The following is an 11,843-nucleotide window of genomic DNA, read 5'->3' as shown; positions in this document are numbered from 1 at the left end:
TGGGAGTTGGGAATAACCCCAGATAGCAGGCAACCCGCTGCTCAGATACATTCACACGAGTGTGTACACACACATGCCCAGCCCATCTCATCTCTACCGGGCTGAGATGCAGGAGATGGCATCTGACTATGTGCACAGCTATGGTGGAATCACTTCCTTTTTAAAACAAAATTGTGTTAGCCACTAATCCTGCTGGAGAATCACTTCCTAATCCCATTTCATGAAGTTCTGATGGATGCCTGATGAGGAGGTTCACCCCATGCGGCAACCCAAGATCTGAAACAAAGCTCCCCTGGTCTCCCCAGACCTCTCCCGAAAGTCACCAGCCATCACACCAAGCCCAGAAAAAGGTTTCTTTCTTTTTAATTAAACCAGCTTTAGTTAAAAATAATAATAACCCAGTAAGTCCTAAGTTTTTCAGGGGGCGGGGCAGACATAAAGGCCCACTAACTCCCCTTTCAGTCGGGAGCCCTGGTGCTACCTGTCTCTGAAATCTCCAAGAAGCGTCCTCAGGGCGTGAAGAGGGCAGCCAGGAGTGTCTGCGAAGAAGGGAGGCTCTCTCCCAGGAAGAAGCTGAGGGCAGACAGGTAAATGGAGGCGGGGGGCAAACTTGTGGGGAAATGAAGGGACGCTAGCGAGTAAGTCATGAACCCAGGCGTCTGACCTCTAACGTGTCGGAAAAACCTGAGGGAAGCTTGATGAAGTACAGCGGGTGGAAGAGGCGGCTTGGGATCGCAGATCTGGCTTCAAAGGCTTGGAACTCACCAGGAAACCTGGGTGGGGACTCCCTGGAGGCGGGGCAGCTCCGCGGCAAAGGACCCACAGACAGCGCTGGGTGAGGGCGCCGCAAAGCTGGGGGTGCTCACAAGCGGAGGGAGAAGAAATGAGAGGCTTGCAGGTCACAGGGGACGCTGCGCGGCAGCCTCCCCAGGGATGGGGGACAGAGAACGATGTAGCAGGAATCTGAGTCCAGGAGGCCAAGACGAGACTCGCGCAGGGTGTGCTCCCAGCCGGGGTGGCGGCCAGAGGTGGGGCGCTCGCGGGCGGCGCCGCAGGCCCAGGGGACAGGCGCGCAGGTGCCCGCCCGCGGGGCGCAGGCTCACAGGTAGCGCTCCAGCCCCGACGCGAAGCCCGGCTGCCTCAGGTAGGCCTCCCCCGGGCTGAGCGGGCCGAGCGCGGCTGCCGGCCCCGCCAAGGCCAGGAGGGGCTCGGCGGGCAGCGGGCCGGGGCCGGGGCGCGTCGCGGGCAACACCAGGCGGTCGGGGGCCTGCGAGTAGAGCGGCGGGGAGGCGGCGGCCGCGCAGGGCGGGAAGGCGGAGGCGGCGGCGTCGGGCGCGGCGCAGCAGGGCGGTTCGGGGGCGCCCAGGCCCCCCAGCTCCGGCTGCAGGCTGACCAGGCTGTCGACGCTGAACAGGCGCGCGGGCGGCGCGGGGCCCGGGCCGGCAGGGGGCGGCGGCGCCAGCAGCGCGGGGCCGTGCGCGGGCGCGTAGGGCGCGTAGGGGAAGGGGAGCGGCGGCCCGGGCGGCGCGGCCGCGTGCGCGGGCAGCTCGGCGCGCTTGAAGCGCTTGCGGCGCCGCAGGAAGCTGCCGTTGTCGAACATGTCGGCGGCCGCGGGGTCCAGCGTCCAGTAGTTGCCCTTGCCCGGGTTGCCCGGCTCGCGGGGCACCTTGACGAAGCAGTCGTTGAGCGTGAGGTTGTGCCGGATGCTGTTCTGCCATTTGCGCGGGCTGTCGCGGTAGAAGGCGAAGCGCTCGGTGATGAAGCGGTAGATGGCGGCCAGTGTGAGGCGGCGGCCCGGGGCGTGCGCCAGAGCCATGGCGATGAGCGCGATGTACGAGTAGGGCGGCTTCCCGCGCTGCAGGGGCCGCCGCCGCCGCCGCCCCGGGCCCGGCACTGGCGTGGAGGCCGCCTCCCCGCGGCCCGCCGCGGCCTCCTCGGGCTCCCGCCCCGGCTCAGCTCCCGCGAGCGGCGACGGCGGCGGCCCCGACGGCACGACCGCGGGCAGGGCGGGGAAGCCCGAGAAAGCGGCGGGCGGATCCATGTCGCTGCGCCCCGCCATAGGCTGCGGCAGCCCCTGCCCGCGCGGCTCCGGGACGGCAGGGGCCGCCGACCCACTTTATATGGACCCAGCCCTTTCCCTCCCCCCACCACTCCGCACCACCGCGAGGGGAGAGGGCTCAGGCCTTCCCTGCTGGCCAGCACCTCCCCTCTAATTTCCTCTCCCAGCCCCCTTACTCTGTTCACGGTACCCTCCACCATTTCGCCCCTCCCTCTCTGCCTTTGGATCAGTTTTTCCCAGACCCGGTCACCCCTTCCCCATCTGGGTTAGGTCAGCCCCTGGCCCCGGCCCGTCCCACTGTATTGGTCAGCCCCCTTCCCTTTCCACCCCTCCCTCAACCCCCTCTCCTTTGGATCATTCCCAATCACAAATCCACCCATTCACTCTCCCAGCCCCTCCCCATTTTGCTCCTCCGAATACTAGGTCCCCACGTGCTCCTCCTGGTGCTTCCATCTCCAGCTGGGACAGAGATGAAGGCCGCCTTGCCAGCCCTCACCGTCCTGATGGGGAGGCGTCAGGACCACTTGCAGACATTAGGGAACCCGGGCCAAGGTAATGAAGCAGCAGGGCAGGCAGAGCCAGGCCGATTTTGTCTCTGGGAGGATGTCAGGCTGCTCCAGAGCAGGGTCACCATTTTCCTCTCTGCCACCCACCTCTGCCATTCCTCTGTCCTGCCCTCCCTCCAGGCCTTGAGATCATTCTTGGAAAAAACAGTCGTGGAAAGTGGTGCGACCTCTTTAAATCAAGAGCCCCCAGGAAGTCCACAACTTGGAGTTGCCCTTCTGGCTGCCTCCTCTCCACACCCCTCCTGTTGGAGAAAACAGCTTCTCCTCACACACAGACACACACAACAGAGTACAAAATGCAGGCTTCCACAGACTGTGAGTCTGAAAGAGCCACATTTCTGACCCAGAAACACCGCGCTCACATCTCACTGGGGATAGGGGGTCTTCGGCAGTTTTTGTTAAAAACTCAGTCTGGGAAATTCCACCCACAACTACCATCCAGAGGGATGCAGCACCCTGCCTGTTTTGAAAAACCTCTTCTCCAGAGAGAGAGCAGAGAACCATCCCCAGCGCCAAGGGAACCACAGGGTGAAGGAGCCTTGTCTTAAAGTGTCTTGTCCTGGGGACAGGTAGATCAACAGACTTGGACGTGAAGCAGACCTGCAAGGAAAGTGAGCCCAGAGATGCCTGAGGTGTTGAGTTTGAGGAGAGCTCAATCTCAGAGTCTTGCAGGTACAGTCACCACTTGAAAGCCAGGGCCTCCTTAAATTTGGGGCCCTGGGTGTCTCACTTGCCCCAGCCTAGTGCCTGGGCCCAGGTATAGGTGTCCCCAGGTATAGGTGACCAAAGCTAGTTATAGCAGGCCTGTTAATTCCAAACTCAAAATCCAAACTCAAAGCATGGAGCTCAAGGGCCCCTCTCTCAGCTCCAGTCTCAGCTGATGACACCACAGCCACCATTACTGAGCATTTTGTATTTGGTAAACACTTTATGTACATTATTGCACTTAAGTTTGGGCACCCTGTGAGGTGAGTACTGTTATTATTCCTATTTTGCAAATGAGGAAACTAAGGTTCTGAGAGGTTAAGTGGTTTCCCTGACTTCACACAGCTAGTAGTAAGTGCTAGACCTGGAATTAAATGTGAAGTTCAAAGCTGTAGCACCCCACTCTTCTAAGAATGCCATCCTTTAAAGCTGAGCTAAGACATTAGAGATTAATAGTTAAGAGTATTTCCAGCTTCCACAACTTCAGCTGCCAAAGTTGATTCTTAGCTTCTCTCCTCACCTCCTGCTCAGTATATCCAGTGCCCATTGGGCATAACCACATGGATATTTCAAGTCATCTCAAACCCAAATGTCCTAATGAAATGCATCTCTTCCTCTACCCAGTACATCCTTCAGCCCTGGGTGGCTCTCCTTCCAGCATCCCATATCTCAGCAAATGGACCTCTCCCCTCTCCTTCCCACCGCCACCAGACTAAAGTGTGGTTGTCATCATCTTGGGCTCCTCCCTCCGCACTCAGTCTACACCAGGCATCCCCAGACTTTTTACACAGGGGGCCAGTTCACTGTCCCTCAGACCATTGAAGGGCCGCCACATACTGTGCTCCTCTCACTGACCACCAATGAAAGAGGTGCCCCTTCCTGAAGTGCGGCGGGGGGCCAGATAAATGGCCTCAGGGGGCCACATGCGACCCTCAGGCTGTAGTTTGGGGACACCTGCTCTATACATTCAGGCAACTCCCAAGTCCTGTCTATTCCACATGGATCCCAGATCCATCCCTCCTTCAGTTCTAGCCTCCGTTCAGCCTTCATCACTTACCAAGCACTTCTGGACCAGTCCCTTTGCGAGTGTTCCAGGCAAGACAGAAATGAAGACTCAAAATCTGGTGGAGAGACAGGCAACTGCCAGCTATGAGAGAGGTGGGCAGAGGGGCTGTGGAAAGAGAAAGGAAGGAGATAACACTTGGAGATCTAGAGACAATCTCTAACCCACAATAGTGAAAAATCAGCTGAGTTTATATTCTAAGCAGGTCCTGACTCAGAACCCTCTTCAACCTCCCCACCACCCTGCATTCTTTTTTTTTTTTTTTTTTTTTTTTTGAGTCATAGTCTCACTGCGTCACCCAGGCTGGAGTGCAGTGGTGTAATCTCAGCTCACTGCAACCTCCAGTTCCCAGGTTCAAACGTTCCTCCTGCCTCAGCCTCCTAAGTAGCTGGGACTACAGGTGGCCACCACCACGCCCGGCTAAATTTTGTATTTCTAGTAGAGACGGGGTTTCACCATGTCTCTACTAAAAATAGAGAAACCATTGGTCAAGTTGGTCTCGAACTCCTGGCCTCATGATCCACTCTCCTCAGTCCCCTAAAGTGCTGGGATTACAGTCGCAAGCCAGTGCGCCCCACCCCACCCTGCATTCTACTGCCTGAACGCAGGCCATATGGAACACAAGATGGTACAGTCGCAATGTCCAGCTCACCAAAGAAAGCAATACAAGACACTGCAACATCAGGAATCTAGCTTCAGGAGCAGTGGCCTGGGGCCAGTTCTCGTTTGAACGTCAATTTCCTCAAACGGAATAATGGAAGCAATCATGCCCCCTCTCAGCATTATGAGACCCAAATGAGATCATGTATGGAAGTACCTGACCCACAATGGCACTTAGCAAGAGGTGCTTTGTTTTCCTGCTACGCAATTGTCATAATCAGTATTAAACCAGGGGAAGGAGAGAGGCAGGGCCAGAGGAGTCATTTCAGCACCTGCATATTTTCAACCAGGTGCAACATCATCCTGCACCTAGTCCTAGACTCAGGCAAAGAGCAGAGATGACAAAGTCTCATACACTGCCCTTCCCACCTTCCCTTAGGGATGGAGCTCCTCTGAAGCCCCCACCACAGCCTCCATCTCACACCTCCAGGGAGTGAGGGGGTTGAGGGAAAAGTGGCTTTTATTACCACCCGTGCCTACGTGCAGTTTCCTTGTACTTTCAGTTTTCCATTCAATGTGTACAGCCTAGGACATAGTACATGTTCAATAAATGAAACTGAATGTGTGGTTGGCTATGCTAATCCTGGGAAGGGTGGGGGTGGGGAGCTAGGCCAAAGGGGTGAGAACCCAGACTTTTCCAGTTCTTTGTGCCTGTCTGGCCCCCTCCGTTGGGCCTGCTTCCCGGAGCTGGAGCCGAGCAGGCCGGTGTCAGGGGGCGGCCCAAGGGCTAATCCGTGTTTTCAGCGTGGCTGGGCCCTCTTTTCACAGGCCCTGGGCCGGACGTGATGCGGCTGAGCATCCGGGCATAAGATGGCCAGTGAAGGCGGCCCCTTTCTCATGGGCCTGGATTCCAGGCGGCCCAGCGTCTGAGTGGAGCCCCTGGGGCGGGAGGAACACAGTGGCTGGGCTGGGCAGTCCTTTGTCTGACCATACTGGGTGGATATTCGGGCTGGCAGGAGGGATTAATGGCCAGGGATTGGCCCTGGGGCCGCCCTTCTCACTGCCCTTTGGAGGCCAAAGGCCCAGGTCAGGGCACACAACGTTGATGACTCTCTAGATAGGAGTGGAAATTCCCACCCTTGTCCAAAGCTGTTAGCACTAGCCTCCAAGACTCCCTGCCCCCAGCCCCAGCTCTGCAAAGGCACCACTAGCCAAGACAGACCTCGAGGCAAGGAACATGGGATAGGGACCAGGGCTTCCCAACTACTCTGCCTAGGAGAGAGGGCTGAGGCAGAAAGCCCCTTCAGATCCTTGGCCCAAGATTCCCATCCTCATGATTGCCCTTCAGAGCTCTGGGAAGAAAGAGCATATTAACTCAGACTGAGGCTCCTGAAGACTTCCTGGAATGTTCCTCAAACACCTCTAGTTTGAGGCCATGCCAGAGTCATTTATTTCTAAAGTCCTCCATCACAGCTTCCACCAGTCTCAGAATCCAGAGGCTGCAGAAGGGGCTCGGAAGCCAAGGAAATCTCAGAGATTCTCCAACACCATCTTTTGCCACACAGAGGTCCTGAAGGCTGCTGCAGGGCTTCCTCTGTCTTATCCCCAAAACTAGAGCTTCCCAGGATACTGCTTATTCCTCAGAAGCCTGAGGCAGGCAATTCCCACTGGCTGTGGGACATCCTGGGACCCCACTCTGGCAAGGCCCTTTCTGACCAGACTGCTACTAAACTAGGAATGACAGCTGCAGCCCCATCCTTACCAGCAGGGCCTGGCTCCAGAGGGCTGGCCAGGCTCAGGAAAGGTAGCAAGTACAGGCCTGACTCTGGAGAGAGCATCAGGGAATAACCCAGGAGGAGGATGCCCTCTTTGTCTTTCCTTATTCCTCATGCTCTTTAATTCAGCAAATTCCAGACATCTGTGTCCAGGCTGCCCTGGGTGCTGGATCCCATGGTGAGTCAGACTGTTCTCTGCCTTCACTGTGTCAGGAGGAAGCAGCCCCTGAAATTCCCCATAAAAGGTGGTTGGTGTATGGTGTGGGTAGAGTAGGGACTGCAGGAAAAAGAGAGACCTCACCCTGTCTAGCAAAGTGGGGAATACATCCCAGAAGGAATAAAGCTCCAGACAGCCTGCCTCCCTCAGCAGAATGGGAGCAATTCCTCCTTGGACCCTGTGATAGGCTGCAGAGAGGCATGGCTCAGTGAGCATTTGTTGAGTGCCTGACTGACTATCTTGCTGAATGAATGAGCCCCAAACTGGATTAGGGGCTCACTCTCTGTGGCTCCATAGCATCACCATCACTGCACTTATCTTATGGTGTTGTAATTGTACCTTCGTGTGTCTGTCCCCTACTCAACTTTGTATGCTTTGAGGGCACGTGCCATGTCTCACTCAACTTTGGATCCCTGGAACTTAGTATAGTGCCTGGGAGAAGTTGATGAGCAATAAATATGTATTTGTTGTCTACCAGGTGGAGACAACTTCAGGTGCAAGATCTGAAGGCAAGAGTATCTTCTCAATTCTGGGATGTGCAAGACTTTTTGGGAAGTGTTTTTCTTAGAGTTATGCAAGTTAACGTGTAAAGTTATTAGAACACTGCCTGGTACATGTCAGTGCTGTGTAACTGTTAGCTGTGGTTGCTGCTGTTATTCACTGTGGCTTCTGTAGATTGTTAAGGGACAGAGACAGGAAAGTAGACAGGCTCAGATTGGAGACAACTTTATGTGCTGGGCCAAGGAGCTAGGACCTTTCTAGAGACAGGGAGTCTTTGAAAATTTTCCAGCTGGGAAGTGACATGATCAGGTGTCTCATTTAGGTCACTCAGTCTACCAGGGCATGGGCTAGAGAGGGAAGAGGCTAGAGACTAAGAGACCAGATAGAAGGCTGACCATGTGATGAGGTGTGAACCAAGGCTGTGGCCCACAGCCACGTCACATACCTCATTCCCCTTCACCCCAGACAGGGATGGAGAGAGAACCTGCAGCCATCCCTCTTGGATGGTGGCTTAAACATTGACCTGTCACACAGTCCAGAAACTGGCCATCATCCTCTCCTTTTTCTCCCTTTCCAGCCACCTCCAGTCACCAAGACCTGTCGAATCCATTCTCTTCTCTTGCTCTGCTTTCTCAGTTATTCAGGCCAGCATCAGTTCTTCACTGCAGACTGCAGCAGCCTCCTGGCTGGTCTCTTTGCCTCCTCCTCGGATTCCTTCTCCACTCAGCAGCTAGGGCGACGCCTCACCTGGGGCCCCTGCTTAAACACCTCCAGTGGCTCTCAGGGCTTAGGCCCCGTCATCAGCATGGCTGGCAGGCATCACATGCCTGGCCACTGGACCCCTCCTTCCTCATTTCTCACTGCTCTCCCTGTGCCCTGATTCCTCGCAACACACACATTCTATACGGAGCCAAATAAGTGCCAAATCCCCTCCCACTGTGCGTTTTTGCTAATCAAAATCACAACAACCAGACTGGCCAGCTTTAGATACAAATACCGTCTCATGTATTTATCTAAGCAGCCACTCCATCTCCAAGACCTTTATAGCAACAAGTCTCATCTTCCCTTCTGAAAAACGTCATTTCCACGCTGTCAGATAAGCAAACAAAAACCCAGAGAGTTTTCCCATTCAAAGGTAGAGAGAGAATTAATCACTTCTCCCACGGGCCCCTCTCCCAGGAGGGCCCTTTCTCCCCTGACCTGCCTGGAGCACTCCTGCTTGTCCCTTGAGAACCACTCACAGAAGATAACCATTTCATCTGCTAGAAAACATTTCCCAATTCCTTGCTCCTTCTCCAGGCAAAAGGCCCGCTGGCACCTCTGGCCTGACCATACCCAGAGAGACTAGATCACGTGCTCCGTGCCTGCCTCCCTCAGCAGAATGGGAGCAATTCCTCCTTGGACCCTATGATAGGCTGCAGAGGTGCATGGCTCAGTGAGCATTTGTTGAGTGCCTGACTGACCACCGTACTAAATGAATGAGTGAATGAATGACCACACCTGTCTGGAAAGGTAAAAGGTCCCTGTGTTGGCTTCCAGCTAAGAATCTGCCTCCTGCCCTCAGTGCCTCTGCTCAGCTCTGTGTCCCTGGGCTGAGACCCCCCACGTGGGCCTTGCTTCAGCAAGGTCCAAGCTCAGCTCTGGCTCCGACAATGCTAGCTCAGCCCTGAGGGTGTAATTCCAGCCGCTCCTAAACCACACACAAGGCATCTGAAGTATGTTCCATGTCATTTTGAGCTGTCAGCGTTCTGACATCCACCTTGCCCCCACACCCTAGGCAATTTCAGTGCTCTCAATTTCTTTGGTGTAAATGCTCCCTCCTTTGGCCTCTCTGCTTCTCATTTCCAGGGAAGCTGAAGGAGAGTGGTGCTGTCAGCAGGCTGCCCGAGCCAAGGGAAGCCAAGCTGGAGAAGACTGAGTTTGAATCCACCATTTGTGTGCTGTGTGACTCAGTGCAAGCTGCACACCCTCTGTGGCCCATGTTAGGCACATAAGCCCCTCATACATGAAGGACTCTGAGACGATCTGGGCCCCTGAGCTAAAGGCATCTGGAAACCATGTGACAGCAGTCTGTAAACTGCATGCACAATGTATCCCTCACACACAGTCTGAATGTTTTCCAACTAGATGTAGATGCTGCTGCGATTGATAAATACAACCACATTTAAAAGTTTGGCAGTTGTTTTTATTTTTGTCATGATTTTTAATCCATCAATGGGTACTAAAGGCACAACTACTATCACATGAGGTCGCCGGGAGGTTTTTTTTGTTGTTGCTTTTGTTTTTTGAGACAGAGTCTCACTGTCGCCCAGGCTAGAGTGCAATGGCACATTCTCACTCACCACAACCTCCAGCTCCCAGGTTCAAGCAATCCTCCTGCCTCAGCCTCCCGAGTAGCTGGGATTACAGGCACCCGCCACCACACCCAGCTAATTTTTGTATTTTAGTGGCGAAGGGGTTTCACCATGTTGGCCAGGCTGGTCTCGAACTCCTGACCTCATATGATCTGCCCACCTCGGCCTCCTAAAGTGCTGGGATTACAGGCATGAGCCACCGCACCAGGCCTGGGAGGTGTTTTTTTAATCCCTATTCTTAAACTATTGCTAGAGTCCAATATGTCTTCTTTACAGTTTTGGACAGGGAGGTCCAGAAAGGGGAGAGGCTTGTCTAAAGTCCTGAAGCAAGTCAGTGCAAAGCCTAGGACTCTAACCACACTGCACTCACCCCTTCCCCCAACCCCCACCCAGCTCCTTCTTCTTTGCATCTATTCAACAGTATTTATTCAGCACCTGATTTGTGACAGACTCTATGCTAGGCACCAGGGAGCTACAAATGAAGACCAAGGATTCTTACTCTCAGAAGCTGACATATGGGGAGGATGGTGGTTATGCAGGGAGGGACACCACATAAAACAAATATATCCTAAGTGTTAAAAGAAACCATGAAGAATCTGAGTGAGGAAGTGGCATAAAGCTCCTGTTGATTGAAGAACCTGAGTGAGAAAGTGATATAAAATTCCTGTCATATGATAATAACCCAGCAAGCTGCTCATCTGTGTCTGACCCTTCCATTTGCTCTTAGCTCCTGAGGGCAAAGCCTAGGCCTCATCCTCTTGTGGATCCAGGACAGCAGTCATTGAAGAGAAAGAGGAAGAAAAGGAGTGGCTAGAAAAGAACATGTATTTCCATTGTAGGAAGCACTGCCTCCCATCTAAGAAATGACCCAAGCAGGAATTAGGTAATAAGACGCCGTGAAATATCATCTGGCTGGGTGACCTGGGGCAATCATCTAGACCATCATGAGCGTCTGTCCCTCCTTTAGAGAATTGGGAGAGGATGTTTTTGTTCTTTAGCAACATTCACTTTCCAGAAAATGTTAAGTCTCTATCACCTTGGAAGAGCCCTGGTGTGGGGGCTAAATGGGGGAGGGTTAAGAAGAGGTAGGAGGCTGGGCGCAGTGGCTCACACCTGTAATCCCAGCACTTTGGAAGGCCGAGGCAGGCGGATCACGAGGTCAGGAGTTCGAGACCAGCCTGGCCAACACAGTGAAACCGCGTCTCTAAAAATGTATACACACACATATATATGTATATATTTTTAAAAAAGAAGAAGAAGAGATAGGAAAGGGAGATTTGGGTAGCTAGAAAGACAAGGACTGCTGAGCTGAAGCCAGTTCTAACTAGCTTGTGGGACTATGCATCTCATCCTGACACTGCTTTTGGTGACATCATGGTGGTAGTTTGAAATGGGCCACAGTGGGAGCATTTACACCAAAGAAATTGACAAATGCTACCAATCAGAGTGTCCCCCGCACCAGCCAGAAATCTAGCTGTTAAACATTCACCAGCCCACCACTTAGCAAGACTGCAATGATTAAAGTAATAAAGATCAGACAAGACTGAGACTCCCAACTGGCTCAATCAGCAAGCTCCAGGAAGGGAAGGTCTAGAGGGTGGAGCCACCAGGGAGAAGGACATAGACATTCACCTGTCCTCTCCCTAGATCGCTCAGGCTCACACTCATGGAACTCTGTTTCTGTGCCAAGCACTAGGCCAGAGCCTTACATAACTTCTCTAATCCTTTAAGCAGCTCCGTGAATCAGGCCTGACTCCCCCTAGTTTATACCGACTTCTAAAGGAGATATACAATTTGATTCAGTAGTTCCCCTTCTAGGAATTCATCCTGAGGGGATGTGTCTAGTCATATATGTTCAAAGATGCTCATCACTGTGTTACTTATCACAGAGGAAACATTGAGCCTAACATCCCACAGTAAGTTTGGATTCATTCTTTGGAATATTAGGAAAACATTAAAAGAGCTATTTTTGAGGGATTTTTAATGAAGTGAGAAAATGTTCA

At 53.6% G+C, this 11,843-nt stretch overlaps 1 protein-coding gene across 1 annotated transcript; it reads right to left on the bottom strand.

The window, feature by feature from the left end:
* Positions 1 to 306: 306 nt before the first annotated feature.
* FOXE3 (forkhead box E3) lies at positions 307 to 2,090 on the bottom strand. The gene has a single exon (XM_039474594.2). It carries the CDS (start codon positions 2,057 to 2,059, stop codon positions 1,100 to 1,102), a length of 960 nt encoding a protein of 319 aa, XP_039330528.1. The 5' UTR covers positions 2,060 to 2,090; the 3' UTR covers positions 307 to 1,099.
* Positions 2,091 to 11,843: the final 9,753 nt, after the last annotated feature.

The sequence above is a fragment of the Saimiri boliviensis genome, chromosome 11 (genome assembly GCF_048565385.1).
Source record: "Saimiri boliviensis isolate mSaiBol1 chromosome 11, mSaiBol1.pri, whole genome shotgun sequence".
Classification (NCBI taxonomy): domain Eukaryota; kingdom Metazoa; phylum Chordata; class Mammalia; order Primates; family Cebidae; genus Saimiri; species Saimiri boliviensis.
This window is presented reverse-complemented; position numbering and strand designations above follow the sequence as displayed.